This window comes from Ornithorhynchus anatinus, chromosome 8, assembly GCF_004115215.2.
Source record: "Ornithorhynchus anatinus isolate Pmale09 chromosome 8, mOrnAna1.pri.v4, whole genome shotgun sequence".
Lineage (NCBI taxonomy): Eukaryota > Metazoa > Chordata > Mammalia > Monotremata > Ornithorhynchidae > Ornithorhynchus > Ornithorhynchus anatinus.
In genome coordinates, this window is record NC_041735.1 from 67,069,858 (window position 1) to 67,090,062 (window position 20,205).

A 20,205-nucleotide genomic window follows, 5' to 3' on the forward strand; every position below is an offset into this window, starting at 1 on the left:
CGGGCGGCGCCGCGCCGCAAGCCCCGCGGCCCCCGGCATCTGACCCCCTCAGACGGCACGGCGCCGGAAGCCCCGGCCCCCCCTAAGGGAGCGCTGCACCGGAAGCCCCGGCCCCTTCAGGCGGCGCGGCACGGCACGGCACGGCGAGCCCAGGCCCCGCTCAGAGAGCGCTGCACCGCGGGCCCCGTCGCCCTCACCGTCTGACTCCCTCAGCCGGCACCGCACCGGGAGCCCCGGCCCCCCTCGGACGGCGCCGCGCGGGAAGCCCCGGCCCCCCTCGGACGGCGCCGCGCCGAAAGCCCCGGCCCCCTCACGGGGCGCCGCACGGGAAGCCCCGCCGCCCTCGGCATCTGATCCCCTCAGAGAGCACCGGACGGGAAGCCCCCGGCCCCTCAGGCGGCGCCGCACCGGAAACCCCGGCCCCCTCGGACGGCGCCGCACGCGAAGCCCCGGCCCCCTCGGACGGCGCTGCGGCGGAACCCCCGGCCCACCGGGAATCCGGGCGGACCGGCTCGGCCCGCTCGAGGCCCACACGACCTCGGGGTCCCCCCCCCCCCGACCGCGCGGCCCCCTCCACCCCGAAACTAAGCCTCCGAAACGCCCCCCCCCGACCCGGCGGAATCGCTCGCGTGGCCCCGTCCTCGCCTCTGCCGCCGCTGGCCTCTCGCTCCCGCCCAGCAGCTTCCCCGGTCTCACGAGCCCTTCTGAAATCCCGTCTCCTCCCGGAGGCCTTCCGCGATTTAACCGCTCGCCTCCCTGGCGTCCCTCTGTCCTCCCCCCGCCGCTCGGGCCGCGCCCGCCGGGCGCCCGCGTACCGGCCGACCTCCCAAACCCACCTTCCGGGCCCTAACCCTCCCTCCGGGCCGTGAGAGACCTCGCCGTCGGCCTCCCCCGCTAGACCGTGAGCCGGGTTCGGGTCTACCGACCCCGTCGTGGACTCCCCCAGGCGCTCGGCACAGCGTTCGGCGCCCGGCGGGCCCCGTGAGGGCGGGGATCCCGTTTACTCGCTATCGTGCCGCCCCGCGGGCTCCCGTCCGGCGCTCCGCACGTGCTCAACAGACACTCGGGGCGAACCGTCCGGCAAGGGGAAGACGTCTGCCGGGAGGAAGGGCCGAAGGCCCACGAGCCGAGACCCCCCCCCGAGTGGATCCTAACCCTAGGCCCGCCCGAGTCGGCCGAGGCCGGGAAACCGATCTCCGAGATGAAGCGGGGCGAGAGGGAGAGAGTCCGCGTGCGGGCGCGATCGTTCCCCGCCGATCGTTCCCTCGGGCACTGTCGAGGGGGAGCGAGGGAGAAGAGGAGGAGAGAGGGGCGAGGCGGGCGGGAGGAGGGCGTCGATTTACCTGAAGCATCTCCGACTTTAAAATCACTGTCATCGGAACTATCGTAATCTAGAGCTTCTAGCAGGGAAGCTGCCAGGGTCTTCACTTGCCTCCTCTTCGAGCTGCGATCCACTGTCAAGGAGAAAGACGGCACACGGTCGGTCGGGATGACGCTCGCTCCCGGCAGCGGCGGAGGGGTGCGGGGGAGCGATTCCGCGGTTACGGTCCTCTCTGCGGCGCTCGGGACAGAGCTCGGCGCCGAGGAAGCGCTCAATGAAGCACCGCTGATTGGCGGGGCGCTTTTGTCCGCAGAAGTCCCCGGGGAGCGGGAAGATGCACCCGGGGAAGGCCGGCCGACGCACCGAGCGGCGCGTCAAGGCAACGTGTCGACCAACCCCTACCGGACCGGACTCTCCCAAGTGCTTAGCACGGCGTTCTGCCCCCCACGAATACCACCGACTGTCGGGCTGCGGGGTCGGGAGGTGCTCTTCCCAGGTTTTCCTCTTCCCGACCCACCCCGAGGCGCGCCCCTTCCCTGTCAATCAACTAGTAGTAGTTCCCGAGAGCTTACGGCGCGCAGGGCGCTGTGCGGAGCGTTTGAGAGAGTCCGACTGGACGGAGCGGGCGGACCTGTTCCCGGGCCCCAAGCCGTCGCCTCAGCCGGCCCTCGAGGATGCGGGACGGAGCGCGCCAACCAGGGCGCCGAGTGGACTCTCCCAAGCCCTCAGCCCGGTGCTCTGCGCGCAGTAAGCGCTCGATGAATACCACTCAATGAATGAAAGGCACGTGCTGTGGCGGGGAGGAGGAGGAGGAGAAGAGGAGAAAGAGGAGGAGAGGAAGGAGGAGGAGGAGAAGCAAAAGAAGGAGGAGGAGGAGAAAGGGGAGCAGGAGGAGGAGGAGAAAGGGGAGCAGGAGGAGGAGGAGGAAGAGAAGGCGGAGGAGGAGAAGCAGAATAAGGAGGAACAAGAGGAAGAAAAGGAGGAGCAGGAAGACGAGAAGAAGGAGGAGAAACAGAAGAAGGAGAGAAGGTGGAGGAGGACAGAAGGTGGAGGAGAGAAGGCAGAGGAGAAGGAGAAGCAGAAGATGAAGAAGCAAAAGAAAAAGAAAAAGAAAAAGAAAAAGGAGGAGGAGAGGAGAAGCAGGAGGAGCATGAGGAGAAGGATGACGAGGAGAAGCAGAATAAGGAGGAGCAGAAGAGAAGGAGGAGATGGAGAGGCAGAGAGAGGAGGAGAGGAGGTGGAGAAGAAGGAAAACAAGCAGAAGGAAGAGAAGAGGAGGAAGAGAAGCAAAAGGAGGAGGAGGAGGAGGAAAAGAAGCAAAAGAAGAAGGAGAAGCAAAAGAAAAAGTAAAAGGAGGAGGAGAGGAGAAGCAGGAGGAGGAGCACGAGGAGAAGGATGACGAGGAGAAGCAGAATAAGGAGCAGCAGAAGAGAAGGAGGAGATGGAGAGGCAGAGAGAGGAGAGGAGGTGGAGAAGAAGGAAAACAAGCAGAAGGAAGAGAAAAGGAGGAAGAGAAGCAAAAGGAGGAGGAGGAGAAGGAAAAGAAGCGAAAGAAGAAGGAGAAGCAAAAGAAAAAGTAAAAGGAGGAGGAGGAGAGAAGGAGGAGAAGCAGAGGAGGATGAGGAGAGGACAAGAAGGAGAAGCAGAATAAGGAGGAGCGGGGAAAGAGAAGGAGGAGGAGATGGAGAAGCAGAGGAGGAGGAGGAGAGAAGGTGGGGAAAGAAAAGGAGGAGAAGCAAAAGAAGAAGGAAAATGAGGAGAGAAGGAGAAGCAGAAGGAAGAGAAGGAGAAAGAGAAGCAAAAGGAGAGAAAGAGGAGAAGCAGAAGGGGGAGGAGGAGAAACAGGAGGAGGAGGAGGAGAAACAGGAGGAGGAGGAGGCGAAGAAGCAGAAGAAGAGGAGGAGGAGAAAAGGTGAAGCAGAAGGAGAAAGAGAAGGAGGAGGAGGAGGAGGAGCAAAAGAAGGAGAAGCAGAAGGATGAGGAGAGGACGAGGTGGAGAAGCAGAATAAGGAGGAGCAGGAGAAAAGGAGGAGGAGGAGATGGAGAAGCAGAGGGAGGAGGAGGAGAGAAGGTGGAGAAAGAGGAGGCGAAGAAGGAGGAGAACCAAAAGAAGAAGGAAAATGAGGAGAGAAGCAGAAGGAGAAGAAGGAGGAGGAAGAGAAGCAAAAGAAGGAGGAGAAGCAAGAGGAGGAGGAAGGGAAGCAAAAGAAGGGGGAGAAGGAGGAGAAGCAGATGGAGGAGGAGAGGAGGAGAAGCAAAAGAAGGGGGAGAAGGAGAAGCAGGAGGAGGAGGAGGAGGAGAGAAGGCAGAGAAGGAGGAGGAGAGAAGGCAGAGAAGGAGGAGGAGAAGCAGAACGAGGAGGAGCAGGAGAAGAGAAGGAGAAGGAAAAGCAGAATCAGGAGGAGCAGAAAAGGAGAACCGGAAGGAGGAGGAGAGAAGGCAGAGAAGGAGATGGAGAAGAGAGGCGGGGAAGGAGAGGGAGAAGAGAGGCGGGGAAGGAGAAAAAGCAGAAAGAGGAGAAGAGACGGAGAAGCGGGAGGAGGAGAAACAAAAGGAGGAAGAGCAGGAGAAGAGGAGGAGGAAAAGGTGAAGCAAAAGGAGGAGGAGAAGCAGAATAAGGAGGAGCAGGAGGAGGAGAAGCAGAAGGAGGAGGAGAAGAGGAAGGAGAAGCAGAAGAAGAATGAGGAGAAATAGAAGCGAGAGAAGAAGGAGAAGCAGAATAAGGAGGAGAAAAAGCAAAACAAGGAGAAGCAGCAAGAGGAGGAGCAGGAGGAGAGAGGCAAAAGAAGGAGGAGGAGAGTAGGAAGAGGATGAGGAGAGGAGGAGAAGCAGAATAGGAAAGAGAAGGAGAAGCAGAAGGAGGACAGAAGGTGGAGCAGAAGCAGAATGGGGAGGAGAAAAGGAGGAAAAGGAGAAGGGGAAGGAGGAGGAGATGGAGGAGGGGGAAGAGAAGCAGAAAAAGAAGAAGCAGAATAAGGAGAAGCAGAAGACGGAGGAGGAGGGGAACAGGAGGAGGAGAAGCAGAAGACTTTCCAGGAGCTCAGTCTGATGTTCTGCACAGAGGTAGCGCTCAATCAATACGACTGAATAAATGAATGAATGAAGACGGAGGAGGAGAGAAGGAGAAGCAGAAGGAGGAGGAAGAGGAGGAGGAGGAGCAGCAGGAGGAGGAGAAAAGGAGAAGTAGGAGAAGAAGTGAAGGAGAAGCTAAAGAAGAAGTAGAGGAAGGAGGAGAAGACGCAGGAGGAGGAAAGAAGGTGGAGAAGAGAGAAGAAGCAGAAGGGGGAGGAGAAAAGGAGGAAGAGGAGAAGGAAAAGCAGCAAAAGGAGAAGGAAAAGAAGGAGGGGGAGAGGAGAAGCACAGGGAGGAGAAGATGGAGGAGAAAGAGAAGCAAAAGAAGGAGAAGAGGCAGAAAAAGAAGCAGCAGCAGGAGGAGGAGAAGCAGAAGACGGAGGAGGAGAAGCGGAAGGCGGAGGAGGAGAAGCAGAAGGCGGAGGAGGAGAACAGAAGGAGGAGAAGCAGAAGACTTTCCAGGAGCTCAGTCTGATGTTCTGCACAGAGTTAGCGCTCAATCAATACGATTGAATGAACGAATGCAGAGAGATGGAGATGGAGGAGGAGGAGGAGGAGGAGAGAAGGAGAAGCAGAAGGGGGAGGAGAAAAGGAGAAGTAGGGGAAGAGAAGGGGAAGCTAAAGAAGAAAAAATGGGGAGGAGGAGAAGCGGGAGGAGGAGAGAAGGAGAAGCAGGAGGAGGAGCAGGAGGCGGAGAAGAGGAGAAGAAGGAGAAGCTAAAGAAGGAGGAGGAGGAGGAGGAGAAGAGGAGAAGAAGGAGAAGCTAAAGAAGAAGGAGGAGGAGGAGAGAAGAGGAGGGAGAGAGGAGGAGGAGGAGAAGGAGGGAGAGAGGAGGAGGAGAGAAGAGGAGGGAAAGAGGAGGAGGAGGAGGAGAAGGAGGGGGAGAGGAGGAGGAGGAGAAGGAGGGAGAGAGGAGGAGGAGGAGAAGGAGGAGAGAGGAGGAGGAGAGAAGAGGAGGGAAAGAGGAGGAGGAGGAGGAGAAGGAGGGGGAGAGGAGGAGGAGCAGAGGAGAGCAGGGCGCGCAGCAGATGGGGCGGCATGGAGGCAGATGGGTGGGGGGGCGCGGGGCGGTCACTTACTAAAGGCTCCGGGTGTGGGGCGGCGGGCGGGGCCCGGGACCGGGACCCACCCCCACGGGGAGGACCGACACCGGGACCGGGACCGGGACCGGGAGCGAGCGAGCGAGCGAGGGAGGGAAGGAGGGGGCAGCTGCACGCGGCGTCCGCCCCGCCCCCGGAAAGGGCCGGTCTGGGCGGGCGGCCGAGCGGGGAGACAATGGGGGCGACCCCTGACCCGGAAGCGCCTCCCCGACCCCCGGAAGCGCCGGGCGCCGCCGCCCCACCCAGGGCCCCGACACGCGCATGCGCCACGCCGCCGCGGGAACCCACGGCCCCCCCCCCCCCCCCCACCCCTCCCCCTCCCCATTCGCCCTCCCGGGCTTCGTCCCCGTTTGACAGAGGAGGGAACCGAGGCCCGGAGAAGAATCACAATCATCATCATAATCATCATAATGTGGGTATCTGTTAAGCGCTCACTATGCGCAAAGCCCCGCTCGAGGCGCCGGGGGACCCGAGGCGATCGGGCGGCCCCACGTGGGGCTCTCACGGTTTTCATCCCCGTCTGACAGAGGCGGGAACCGGGGCCCGGAGAAGTGAAGGGACTTGCCCAAAGTCACGCAGCTGGCCAGGGGCGGAGCCGGGATTAGAACCCACAACCTCCGACTCCCAAGCCCGGCCCCTTTCCACGGAGCCGCGCCGCTTCTCATCATAAATAATGAGGACGTTGGTGTTGGTTGAGCGCTTACTACGTGCAGAGCCCTGTCCTAAGCGCCGGGGGACGATGCGGGGGTCATCGGGCGGTCCCTCGTGAGGCTCCCGGTTAATCCCCATTTCACAGACGAGGTCACTGAGGCGCGGAGAAGCCAAGCGACCCGCCCACCGTCAACACAGCCGCCGAGCGGCGGAGCCGGGATGCGGACCCACGACCCGCGCGTCTCCCAAGCCCGGGCTCTTTCCCCTGAGCCACGCTGCTTTCCTTCCTTCCTCCGTTCCGTCCGTTTATTGAGCGCCTACTCCTTCGATTCGTTCGGCGTCGGATGGGCCGAGCGCCGGGAAGGGACCATCGGGCGACGGAGAGACGACCCCGGCCCCACGACGGACCCGCGGCCTAGACGGGGCGGGGGGCGAGGCGGGCGACGAAACGAGGAGACGCCGACACCCTGGAGAGAAATAAATACGATCAGAGATCTGTACGCATCATCGATACAATAAATAGAGCGACAGATAATATATACGGATAGACCCGAGTGGTGCGGGGAGGGAGGAGCGGAGGGAAAGGGAGGGCCCGGTCCGGGAAGGCCTCCTAACGAGGTTGGTATCGGTTAAGCGCTTACTATGCGCACAGCACCGTTCTAAGCGCCGGGGTGGACCCGGGGGGGGGGATCGGGTCGTCCCCCGTGGGGTTCGCGGTCTTCGTCCCCCTTTTACGGATGAGGGAACTGAGGCGCAGACAAGTGAAGCGACTGGCCCACGGTCACCCCGGCTGACGAGTGGCAGAGCCGGGGTTCGAACCCATGACCCCCGACTCCACAGCCCGTGCTCTTTCCACTGAGCCGCGCCGCTTCTCGGCCCGTCTCCTTCGCTACGATAAAAATGATGGCAATGGTATCCGTTAAGCGCTTACTACGTGCCGGGCGCTGGGGGAGATACGCGGTCCGTCGGGTCGTCCCACGTGGGGCTCACGGCCTTCGTCCCCATTTTCCGGCTGAGGTCCCTGAGGCCCAGTGACGCGTGCAGAGCTGAAAGGGGGAAGATGGAATCCAGGAGGGCGGAGGGGATGTTTCTGCCGCCCTGTTAAGATGCAAATTCAACTTGATAATCATAAGGACGATGGTATTGGTTAAGCGCTTACTAGGGCCCGAGCACCCATCTAAGCGCTGGGGGGGGGATACAGGGCCGTCGGGTTGTGATACTAATAATAACAATAACGACGTTGGTAGTGGTTAAGCGCTTACTCTGTGCGGAGCGCTGTTCTAAGCGCTTGGGGGAGACACGGGGGAATCGGGTCGTCCCACGTGGGGCTCAGGGTCTTCATCCCCATTTTACAGATGAGGGAACTGAGGCCCAGAGAAGTGAAGCGACTCGCCCGCGGCCACCCGGCTGACAGGCGGCAGAGCCGGGATTCGAACTCAAGACCTCTGACGCCAAAGCCCAGGCTCTTTCCACCGAGCCACGCTGCTTCCCCCGCGGGGCTCAGCGTCTTAATCGTTTTCCAGATGAGGTACCCGGAGGCACGGAGACGTGAAGCGACTCGGCCAAAGTCACACGGCTGACGAGCGGCGGAGCCGGGGATTCGAACTCACGACCCGCGACTCCCAAGCCCCGGGCTCTTCCCGCTGAGCCCCGCCGTTTCTCTGACTTCGAAGCGTGTAGCGAATCCAAGCCGTTCCCCGTCCTGCCTGGCCGACGGTTCCCGACCTGTCTCCGAACCGGGCGAAGACCAAGGCGAGAGGGGGAGGGTCTCCCCGTTCGCACTTTCCAGCTTTCTCCTCTCCCGCTTCCCGCCTCTGAAGAGCGGACGGAAGGCTTCCCCTCTCTCTGATGAGATTTAAAACGCGTGGCCTAAAACATACGGATCGGGTCCTGAAAACCGGTCGGTTTTACCAGCGCGTCCGTCTCCGCGTGGCGGGCCGTCTTCCACGTAGCACGCTCTGGCCTGGAGTACCGCGCGCCGTACGGAGATATTCTGGCCCCGGATGTGCTCCGCTAGACCATTTAGGTGAGAAAAATACGCCAGTTAAATTTAAAATGACTCGGATCGTTTTGCTTCTGGTCGGGAGGTCTCGGCAACCCCCCCCCCGCCCCCCGAAATAGCCGAGGTTCTCAACGTACGGTGTCGGAGACGTGCGGATCTCTGCGATTTATACTGTGGGCAGAGACTTCCCCTGACCCAAAAAATACCCCTAAGGGAAATCTATCAATTAAATACAGGTTGGGTTAAATACCCACAGTGCTCGCCAAACACTCTATTTACTTTTTAACCTCAAAATAAACCTCGTGCTTTTACTGAGAAGGTGGTGCAATTTGCGTTTCTGTTATCAGAGGAACGACCTTAGCTGTCAATTCATCTCACGGAAAAATAATTCTATGGCTAAAGGCACAGTTTTTTTAAAAAAAAATCTTCAATTTGCCTGAATATAATTGTATTCCACGGCTCGCTTATCAAATTACTCCACTCTAAAAAAGCGATTTCTTTTCTGTCACCCCCTAATAGTAACATATAATCGCCGTGTTTTCCAGCAGTTTCTGTTCCGACCCTTCGGGGACGTCGCTCGGCAGACACGCTCCTTTCTTGGGGTGCCGGTGATAGACGCTTAGCCGGGGTCCCGCGGATTCAGTCGCTGGAAGATCCCAGATTCCACCGAGGCGGACTCCAAACTAAACCTTCCCCGCCCGAGGGGTCTGCGGCATCCCGCAAAAGCCAGAAAAGCTGAGAGAGTCAGAAAGGAGCAGCGGGGCCTGGTGGAAAGGGCCCGGGCCTGGGAGTCAGAGGACCTGGGTTCCAATCCAGCCCCCGCCCCTTGTCCGTTGCGCGGCCTCGGGCAAGTCACTGCATCCGTCAACTGCCTTTCCGGAGCGCTCCCCGGGGCCAGAGCGCTGTACTAAGACGCTCGGGCGCGGACACTCAAGATGGAGTTGAGGACGCTCCCTGTTCACCACGAGAGGGGGAGAACGCTTCTCTTCTCTGAGCCTCAGTTCTCTCATCTGTAAAAAGGGGATTCAATCGTCCTCCCTCTTGGCCTTTTTTTTTTTTTTCTTTTTTAAAACGGTCTTCGTTCGGCGCTTCCGACGTGCCAGACGCCGAACGGAGCGCTGGGGTGGCTCCGGGGATGTATGCGGTCCAGGTCCCACGTGAGGCTCACGGTCTTTAATCCTCATCTTACAGAGGAGGGGTCGGAGGCCCAGAGAAGTGACCGTGACCCGCCCGAGGTCCCGCAGCAGTGGCGGAGCCGGAATTAGAACCCGGGTCCTTGTGACTCCCAGACCCGCGCTCTTTCCACCCTAGGCCACGAAACCCACGCGGACCGCGTCCAGGCTGACGCGAGCCCGTCGTCGGGCGGGGACGGTCTCTATCCGTTATCCGAACTGTCCGTTCCAAGCGCTTCGTACAGCGCGCTCCGCACGCGGTAAGCGCTCAATAAATACGATCCGATGACTGAACGAATGACGCTCCTGGATCTAGCCCAGTGCTTGGCACCTCACCTTTGGAGCCCCAGATCAAGCCCCGCTTTTCCTCATCTCCCCCTCCCCGCTTGCCTCGCCCCGACTCGCCCCCTTCATTCATCCCCCCTCCCAGCCCCACACCACTTAACGTGCGCCTCCCCCATCCATTTATTTCGACTGACGTCTCTCTCCCCCTCCAGACCGGAAGCTCACCGTGGGCGGGGAATGTGCCCGGTTCCCGTGATCTCCGGCTCTCCCAACCGCTCAGTACAGCGCCCCGCACTCAGAAAGGGCTCAAGAAATACGACTGAATGAATAATACAGTCCTCGACACATAGTGCTTCACGAATATCCTAAAAAAAAGAAGCGATTTCGAAAAGAGAACTATCCCCACCCCTCGAACCGCCAGCTGCGCTGTTGCCCGGTCTCGGGCGGAGGAGCGCGGCTCAGTGGAAAGAGCCCGGGCTTGGGAGTCAGAGATCGTGGGTTCGAATCCCGGTCCCGCCGCTTGCCAGCTGTGCCGCTGCGGCCGAGTCGCTCCACTCCTCTGGGCCTCGGTTCCCTCGTCCGTCAAACGGGGATTAACCGCGAGCCTCCCGTGGGACGGCCCGATGACCCCGTGTCTCCCCCAGCGCTTGCAACGGTGCCCTGCACGTAGTAAGCGCTTAACAGGTACCGACATTATCGTCGGGAGTCGGCGATCATGGGTTCGAATCCCCGTTCCGCCGCTCGCCAGCCGTGTGACCGCGGGCGAGTCGCTTCACTTCTCCGGGCCTCAGGGACCCCATCTGGAAAACGGGGATGAAGGCCGTGAGCCTCACGTGGGACGACCCGATGACCCCGTACCTACCCCAGCGCTCAGAACGGTGCCCCGCGCGTAGCGAGGGCTTAAATAGCAGCGTTCTTATGATTAACTGGGGTATTCAGGTGCTCGTTAGGCGCCGGGCGCCGTATCAAGCGCCGGGGTGGGTACGGTAGGATTGGGCTGTAGCCCTTCCCGACCAGGGAGGGTCATCGGTCCCGAGAAGCCGACCCGGCGAGAACCGCCGGCTCGCCGCTCCCTCTTCTCGGCCCGCGACGGTCCCGCGTTTCCTCTCCGGTGTTCCCGGCTGGGCCCTAAGAGCCGCGTTCCCTCTCCGGTGGCCTGCCCTTCGGGGGGGGGGCCTGCTCCGCTGGGCCTCAGACCCCAGCCCGACCCGACCCCGAGGGCCCCCGGATGCGGATCCGCCGTCCGGCCCGGCTCCTCCGCTCCCCTCCGTCGTCGTAGACGTTCGTTCCTCTCCCCGCCGTGGGGTTTCGGACGCCGAGTTTCGGTTCGGTTCCCTGCAGTCAAAGGTATCCGTGCAGCGCCTACTGCGCGTGGAGCACTCCTCACCGTGGTCCTACCGAGAGCTCACCTCCTCCAGGGGGCCTTCCCACACTGAGCTTCCCCTCTTCCCTCTGCTCCCTCTCTGCCCCCCCCCCTTGGCCCCCCTTGTCCCCCCTCTCCCTCTGCCCCTCCCCCTCTCCCTTCCCCTCCCCTCAGCACTGTGCTCCTCCGCTCATCCGCATCTATTGTCATTACCCTATTTATTTTGTCGAGGAGATGTTGTCCATCGCCTCGATTCTATTTATCGCTATTGTTTTAATGAGCTGTCCATCCCCTCGATTCTATTTATTGCTACTGTTTCTGTCCGCCCGCCTCCCCCGATCAGACCGTGAGCCCGTCACCGGGCGGGGACGGTCTCTCTCTGTTGCCCAATTGTCCGTTCCAAGCGCTTAGTGCGGTGCTCTGCGGCCTAGTAAGCGCTCAGTAAATACTACTGAATGAATGAATTGGCTCTAAAGCCACCCATCCCCCGGCTCCCTCACCTCCCTTCTCTCCTCCTCCATCGCGGCGCGGACCCTCCGCTCCTCTGCCGCCGCTCACCCCCTCACCGGGCCTCCATCTCGCCCGTCCCGCCCTCCCTCCTCTAATCCCCCAAACGATGACTCTCCCACCTTCTTCGGAGCCTTCCCGAAGGCCCCCCCCCTCCTCCGGGAAGCCTTCCCGGACTAAGCCCCGCTTTCCCTCCCCTCCCGCTCCCTCCCGCGTCGCCCCGACCCGCTCCCTCGGCCCTTCCCCTCCTGCCAGCCCCACGGCGCTTGGGTTTTCATCTCTCAGTTGTATCTGTGTCGATGTCTGTCTCCCCTCCAGACCGTCACTGCTTATCGTCGTATCGTACTCTCCCAGGCGCTCAGCACGGCCCTCCGCACCCGGTAAGGGCCTAGTAAATACGACTGAATGAGGAACGAACGAATACCCAACGCTCGGATCCAACAGGGTTGGCGGACACGTTCCCTTCCCCTAAGGAGCTTGAGCCTTTCCGTTTCTCTGAAGCCCCACGTCCCGGTCGGCGAGAAGAAAGACACCGAATCCACCGGTCGGTCGTACTTATTGGGCACCTACTATGCGCAGAGCGCCGTGCCGAGCGCTCGGGAGGGCGCGGTGCAACGGAATTAGCCCACACGTTCCGCCCCCCCAGCCGTCCCCCGCCCCCGAGCTTACCGTCTACAGGAGACAGGCGTTAATGGGACGTTATAAATCAGTCTTTTATAACATCTAATGTAAAGATACGCACCTAAGCGCTGTGGCGTCGGGGATGGGGTGAATATCAAATTATAATAATAATAACGTTGGTATCTGTTAAGCGCTTCCTACGTGCCGGGCACCGTCCGAAGCGCTGGGGGAGATACAGGGGAATCGGGTCGTCCCACGTGGGGCTCCCAGTCTTCTTCCCCATTGTACAGATGAGGTCACTGAGGCCCAGAGAAGTGAAGTGCCTTGCCCACGGTCACACAGCTGACGAGTGACAGAACGGGGATTCGAACTCATGACATCTGACTCCCAAGCCCGGGCTCTTTCCACTGCGCCACGCTGCTTCTCTAATGTCAAATGTCCAGAGGCCACAGATACCAGTGGACATATGACACAGAGAGGGACAGCGAGTGGGGCTAAAAACGGCTTCGTCGGGGAAGGCCCTTTGGAGGAGAAACCGAGGCAAGGGAGGGGGAATCTGACAATAATACTATTTGTTCAGCGCTCAGGATATGCCAGGCTCTGTACTGAGCACCGGGGGCGGGGGGGGGGGGGGGGAATAAAAGCAAATGGGGTCGGACCCAGTCCCTGTCCCACGTGGGGCTCACAGGCGCCATCCCCATTTGACAGATGAGGTCACTGAGAGGTGACGTGACTTGCCCGAGGTCACACGGCAGACAAGTGGCCGAGTCGCGAAATTATATTTTCTCCAAGAGGCCGCGGTGCGACCTTAATTCTTTTTTCTGTGGTATCCGTTAAGCGCTTACTAGGCGTCGGGCACTGTACTAGGCGCCGGGGTAGTTCCCTGCATCCTCCCGGGCGCTCGGAACAGTGCCCCGCACGTAGTAAGCGCTTAACGAATGCCATCGTCATCCGAGCTTGATCGGGTCGGACCCAGGCCCCGCCCCCGGCGGGGCTCACCGTCTTCATCCCCATTCTCCAGAGGAGGGAACCGAGGCAGGGAGAAGTGAAATGACTCGCCCAAGGTCACCTAGCGGGCAGCTGGCGGAGCTGGGATCAGAGAACCTTTCATTCATTTAATGGTATTTAGTAAGCGCTTCCTCTGCGCATGGCGCTGTACTAAAAACTTGGGAAAGCACAAGAAATTCTGGTACTCGTTAAGCTGTATCTACCTCAGCGCTTAGAACGGTGCCCTGCACAGAGTAAGCGCTTAACAGACGGCAACATTTCCATTTAGTCGCCGTCGGTTTTTACGAGACGTCCTTCCCCTCGACTCTATCCGTCGCCATCGTTCCCGTCCGTCCGTCTCCCCCGATCGGACCGTGAGCCCGTCAGACGGCGGGGACCGTCTCTATCCGTCGCCGACTTGTCCGTCCCGAGCGCTCGGTCCGGTGCTCTGCACCTAGTAAGCGCTCAATAAATACGACTGAATGAATGAATGAGGTGCGAAGCCCTGTTCTCAGCAGTAGGCCCCGTTGCCTCTCTATTTCTTCTCTCTGCGTGCTCTGCACAGGGTGAGCGCTCCATAAATACGATCCAACGAACGGAACGAAAGCTTCCCGCGGCCTCCATTTCCCCAGCTAGATCCTCCTCATTCCTTCGGTCGTATCTATCGGGCGCTTACTAGGTGCAGAGCACTGGACTAAGCGCTTGGGATCGCCAAGATCCGCCCTCTCCTCTCCACCCGAACGGCTACCTTACCGTTACGGGCTCTCGTCATATCCCGGCTAGACTACCGGGTCGGCCTCCTCTCCGACCTCCCTCCCTCCTCTCTCGCCCCGCTCCGGTCTATCCTTCGCTCCGCCGCCCGGCTCGTCTTCCCGCAGAGACGATCCGGGCCCGTCACTCCCCTTCTTAAACACCTCCGGCGGTTGCCCGTCGACCTCCGCTCCGAACAGAAACTCCTCACTCTAGGCTTCGAGGCTCTCCGTCACCTCGCCCCTTCCCACCTCTCCTCCCTTCTCTCTTCCCACCGGCCGCCCCGCACGCTCCGCTCCTCCGCCGCCCGCCTCCTCGCCGGCCCCCGGTCTCGCCCGTCCCGCCGCCGACCCCCGGGTCGCGTCCTCCCGCGGTCCCGGAAGGCCCTCCCTCCTCGCCTCCGCCAGACCGATTCTCTTTCCCTCTTCGAAACCCTACTTAAAAATCACCTCCTCCGAGAGGCCTTCCCAGACCGAGCTCCTCTTCCCCCTCTACTCCCTCCGCCATCCCCCCTTTACCTCTCCGCGGCTAAAGCCTCATCTTCCCCTTTTCCCTCGGCTCCTCCACCTCTCCCTCCCCCTCCCCACGGCACCGTACCCGTCCGCTCGACCGTATATATTTCCGTCACCCTATTTATTCTGTTCACGAATCGTACGTCGCCTCGATTCTGTTCAGTCGCCATCGGTTTTTACGAGACGTTCTTCCCCTCGACGCTGTTTATCCCCATCGTTCATGTCCGTCCGTCTCCCCCGATCGGACCGTGAGCCCGTCAGACGGCGGGGACCGTCTCTATCCGTCGCCGACTTGTTCGTCCCGAGCGCTCGGTACGGTGCTCTGCACATAGTAAGCGCTCAATAAATACTATTGAATGGATGAATGAACAAATCGGTAAGAGCGAGAGACAGTCCCTGCCCTTTGACGGGCTGACCGTCTAGCATCTCCTAGAGAAAAGATGACAGGGAAAGGAGAGGGAAAGAGGGAGAGAAAAAGAAAGAAGTTGTGAGAAATAATGAAAGGGAAAGCAGAAAAGGAAGACAGAGAAGGAAAGACAAAAGCAACCAAGGTAGAGAGAGTGAGGAAAGGAAAGAAGAAAGAGGTGAACGAAGAAGGAGAGAGTGAGAAACTGAGAGTTCAAGAGGTCAGGAAGAGAAAAAGAGATGAAAGAGAAAGGCAGAGGTAGAATGAAAAGAAAGAAAGAGGGAGAAAGAAGGACGCAAGGAAGTTCCTACCGTTCTCAATTTGCTGTCCTCCTCAGCGCCTTCCCTTCCGTCCGGGATTCCTCCTCTCCGAGAGCCACACGGCTACTACCGATGACGGCGGTGGTATTTGCTAAGCGCCTCCGACGGCGCCCAGCACTGTTCTAAGCGCCGGGGTGGATGCCGGCTCGTCGGGTCGTCCCGCGTGGGGCCCCCGGTCTTGGTCCCCGTTTTAGAGAGGAGGGAACCGAGGCCCGGAGAAGTGACTGGCCCACGGTCACGCAGCTGACGGTGCCGGGATTCGAACCCACGACCTCCCGCCTCCTCAGGCCGGGCCCTTTCCAGTGAGGCAGGCCGTCTCTCCCGCCCCCTTCCCCTGTGTTTTCTCGGCCCTCTTTCTCCCTCCGCTCGCCCCGGACCTGAACCCATCCCCAATCCCGGCTCCGCCGCGTGTCAGCCGTGTGACCGCGGGCAAGTCACTTCACTTCTCTGGGCCTCGGTGACCTCATCCGGAAAACGGGGATGAAGACTGGGAGCCCCACGCGGGACAACCTGATCCCCTCGGGTCTCCCCCAGCGCTTAGAACGGCGCTCGGCACAGAGTGAGCGCTTAACGAATCCCGACATTATTATCATTATCATTATCATCCTTCCCACCTTTATCATCCGTTCCTTCGTCCGTCCGCTCGATCCTATCGATAACCGCGCGCCCGGCACCCAACTAAGCGCTCAGGAGAGGACGGTCGGACAATACGCACACGCACCGCCTGCCCCCAGGGAGCTGACGGCCCTAGAGACGTCGCCGCTCCTCCCCTCCGTGAGAATGATCGATCACGATGCTCGTCGATCGCTTCAGTCATTCATTCTTATTTACTGAGCGCCTCCTGTGTGCCGAGCACCTGGGACGTGGCTCAGTGGAAAGAGCCCGGGCTTTGGCGTCAGGGGTCGTGGGTTCGAATCCCGGCTCGGCCACCTGTCGGCTGTGTGACTGTGGGCGAGTCGCTTCGCTTCTCTGGGCCTCGGTGACCTCATCTGGAAAATGGGGATGGAGACCGGGAGCCCCACGTGGGACGACCCGATCACCTTGTACCCTCTCCGGCGCTTAGAACAGCGCGTGGCACGTAGTAAGCGCTTAACAAATGCCATTATCATTATTATTATTATTACTGGAGTAGATGCACCGTTTTGACCGTTCAGAGAAGCGGCGAGGCTCAGTGGAAAGAGCACAGGTTTGGGAGTCAGAGGTCATGGGTTCAAATCCCAGCTCTGCCACTTGTCAGCCGTGGGCAAGTCACTCAACTTCTCTGGGCCTCAGTTCCCTCATCTGTCAAATGGGGACTAACTGGGAGCCCCACGTGGGACCACCTGAGGACCCTGCATCTACCCCAGCGCTCAGAACAGAGCTCTGCACGTAGTAAGCGCTTAACAGATACCAACTTTTTTTTTTTAATACAGTGCTCTGCACATAGTAAGCGCTTAACAGATACCAACTTTTTTTAAATACAGCGCTCTGCACATAGTAAGCGCTTAATACCAACTGTTCTTTTAATACAGTGCTCTGCACATAGTAAGCGCTTAACAAATACCAACTTTTTTTTTAATACAGTGCTCTGCACACGGTAAGCGCTCAATAAATACGATTGAATGAACAAGGCAGTCAGGTCGGTCACAGTCCCCGTCCCACGTGGGGCTGACAGTCTTCGTCCCCATTTTACAGATGAGGGAACCGAGGCCCAGAGAAGCGACTTGCCCAAGGCCACCGAGCGCTCCTCTCTGTCGAGGAGGCCGCAGCTTGCAGGCCACCTCCTTCGCCAGCCCCACCGATGAACCGACCGCTGGATCCTTCTGGGCCAATATGAAGCAGCGCGGCTCAGTGGAAAGAGCCCGGGCTGGGGAGTCGGAGGCCGTGGGTTCGAATCCCCGCTCGGCCACTTCTCTTCCGTCTGACCTCGGGCAAGCCGCCTCATTTCTCGGGGCCTCGGCGACCTCGCCTGTCAAACGGGGATTTAGTCCGTGAGCCCCACGTGGAACAACCTTTCATTCATTCATTCAATTAATTCATTAATTAATTAATGTTGGTATCTGTTAAGCGCTCACTATATGCCGAGCACCGTTCTAAGCGCTGGGGTAGACACAGGGGAATCGGGTCGTCCCACGTGGGGCTCACGGTCTTCATCCCCATTTGACAGATGAGGGAACTGAGGCACCGAGAAGTGAAGCGACTCGCCCAAAGTCCCACAGCTGACCAGTGGCCGAGCCGGGATTCGAACCCATGACCTCTGACTCCAAAGCCCGTGCTCTTTCCACTGAGCCACGCTGTACTTATGGAGCGCTTACTATGTGCAGAGCACTGTACTAAGCGCTCGGAGGGAACGAGTCGGCAACAGATGGAGACGGTCCCCGCCGTCTGACGGGCTCACGGCCCGATGAGCCGGTCTCTGCCCCAGTGCTTAGAACGGCACTCGGCACACTGTGAGCGCTTAACAAATACCAATATCGTGATGATTATTATGAAAAGCCCGGCTGGCTCCCAGGCCCGTTTGGTCCCGGCGCTCAGGACAGCGCTTGGCACACAGTAAGCGCTTAACAAATACCATCATTATGAAAAGGACGGCCGCTTCCAAGGCCCGTTTGGCCCCAGCGTGGAGAACGGCGCTTGGCTCCCAGTAAGCGCTTAGCAAATACCACTCATTCATCGAGTGGAAGCAGCGTGGCTCGGCGGCAAGAGCCCGGGCTGCGGAGTCGGGGGTCATGGGTTCGACTCCCGGCTCTCCCCCTTGTCGGCTGCGTGACGGCGGGCGAGTCGCTTCGCTTCTCTGGGCCTCGGTTCCCTCATCTGGAAAATGGGGATCAGCCGTGAGCCTCACGTGGGGCAACCCGATGACCCCGTGCCTCCCCCAGCGCTTAGAACGGTGCTCGGCACATAGTAAGCGCTTAAATACCAACACTATTATTACCCAAAGTATTTATTGAGCGCTTACTACGCGCAGAGCATGATTATGACGATTATTAGGAAAAGCCTGGTTGCCTCCACGGCCTGTTTGGCCCCGGCGCTGACGACGGCGCTTGGCTCACGGTAAGCGCTTAGCAAATACCAATATTACGACGATTATTATGAAAAGCCCGGCTGCCTCCAAAGCCCGTTTGGCCCCGGCTCGGAGAACGGCGCTCGGCGCGTAGTAAGCGCTTAGCCAATACTAATATCACGAGAAGCCCGGCTGTCTCCAAGGCCCGTTTGGCCCCGGCGCGGAGAACGGCGCTTGGCACACGGTAAGTGCTTAGCAGATACCGATATGATGACGACGATGATGATGACGATGAAAAGCCGGGCTGTCTTCAAGGCCCGTTTGGCCCCGGTGCGGAGGACGGCGCTTGGCACACAGTAAGCGCTTAGGGAATACCGATATGATGATTACTGTGAGAAGGCCAGACGCCTCCAAGGCTTATTTGGCCCCAGTGCAGAGAACAGTGCTTGGCACATAGCAAGCGCTTAACAGATTCTAATATTTATGAAAAGGACGGCTGTCTCCAAGGCCCGTTTGGCCCCAGAGTGGAGAAGGGCGCTTGGCACACAGTAAGCGCTTAGCAGATCCCAATATGATGATTAGGATGAAAAGCCCGGCTGCCTCCCGGGCCCGTTCGGCCCCGGCGCTCAGGACAGCGCTTGGCGCATAGTAAGCGCTTAGTGAATACCAATCTGATGCTTAGGATGAAAAGCCCGGCTGCCTCCCGGGCCTGTTTGGCCCCAGGGCGGAGAACAGCGCTTGGCCCACACTAAGCGCTTAGGGAATACCGATATGATGATTACTAGGAGGACAGACGCCTCCGTGGCTTATTTGGCCCCAGTGCAGAGAACAGTGCTTGGCACATAGCAAGCGCTTAACAGATTCTAATATTTATGAAAAGGACGGCTGTCTCCAAGGCCCGTTTGGCCCCAGAGTGGAGAAGGGCGCTTGGCACACAGTAAGCGCTTAGCAGATCCCAATATGATGATTAGGATGAAAAGCCCGGCTGCCTCTCGGGCCCGTGTGGTCCTGGCGTGGAGAAGAGCGCTTGGCACCCAGTAGGCGCTGCCCGCATCGCAGTGTGCTGGTGCAACTGGTGCAACTGGTGCAGCTGGTGCAGCTGGTGCAGCACAGGCCTTTTCCTCCCCGCTCCGACAGGGCGGGGGGGGGGGGGGGTCTGGAGGTCCCACCTCCCATCCCGAAGGCCTCTCCCCGCTCCTCCGCCTGGGAAGGGCAGCAAACAAAAGGAAAATAATGAAAGGCGCCAGCCGGCGTGGGCCTCCTGCCCCTCCCCCCTCTCCTCCCCCACATGGGTGAGAAGAGGAGGAGGAGGGAGGCAGGGGGAGGAAGGACGTTGTGCTTGGTGACACTTTTTGTCCCTCCCGGGCTCCCGTGGGGGGGGGGGGGGGGGGAGGGGCAGCAGGCGCCAACCCGGCCAAAGGGCAGGGCCCGGCGCACCACGGCGCATGCGCCTCCTCCTCCCACCGGGGACGGCTTCGCGCATGCGCGCCGCCGGCCTTCCTCCCCTCCTCCCGCGCACGCGCGCTCTGCCCCTCGCCCCCGCCGGCCTGGCTCGCGCATGCGCCCCGAACCAGGCTCTATCTCCCCTTCCACCCCTCACTCTCCCACCCCGCGACTGCTTCGCGCAGGCGCCCCGGCTCTCCCTCGCTCCCTTTCCAAATTCCCCGCCCCCTCGGAACCGGCTGGCGCATGCGCCTCGGACTACTCCCCCGGCTCTCTCTCCCCTTCCAATCCTCCCCTCCCCCGAGCGACTGCTTCGCGCATGCGCTGTGGCTCATTCCCCCGGCTCGCTCTCCCTCTTCCCACCCCGCGACTGCTTCGCGCATGCGCCCCGGCTCTCTCTCTCTCTCTCTCTCTCTCTCTCGCTTTCCGAATCCCCCGGCCCGCTGTCTTCCCCGAGGGACGGGTTGGCGCAGGCGCCGTCCTGGCTGGCGCTCGTGGCTGCCCAGACACAGGTACAGGCACAGGCGGCCTCCTCGGGCAGCCCGGCCCGCCTCCCCTCAGGCCCCGCAGAATGAGGCCCGTCTCCCCTCGGGCCCCGCCCAATGGGGGGGCGTGTCTCTCTTCAGGCCCCGTCCAATGGAAACCCGTCTCTCCTCAGTTCCCTTAGAATGGGCCCCGTCTCCCCTCGGGCCTCGCCCAATGACAGCCCG

At 60.3% G+C, this 20,205-nt stretch overlaps 1 protein-coding gene across 1 annotated transcript in view; it reads right to left on the minus strand.

Annotated features, from left to right (window-relative positions):
* PHF14 (PHD finger protein 14) overlaps positions 1-5,544 on the minus strand; it is a 197,696-nt gene extending 192,152 nt beyond the window's left edge. The window contains exons 1-2 of the mRNA XM_039912824.1: positions 5,473-5,544; positions 1,344-1,454 (exon numbers count right to left, since the gene is read on the minus strand). Coding sequence (XP_039768758.1) covers positions 1,344-1,454; position 5,473 — 112 coding nt within the window. The 5' untranslated portion in view covers positions 5,474-5,544. The remainder of the gene's footprint in view (positions 1-1,343; positions 1,455-5,472) is intronic.
* Positions 5,545-20,205: the final 14,661 nt, after the last annotated feature.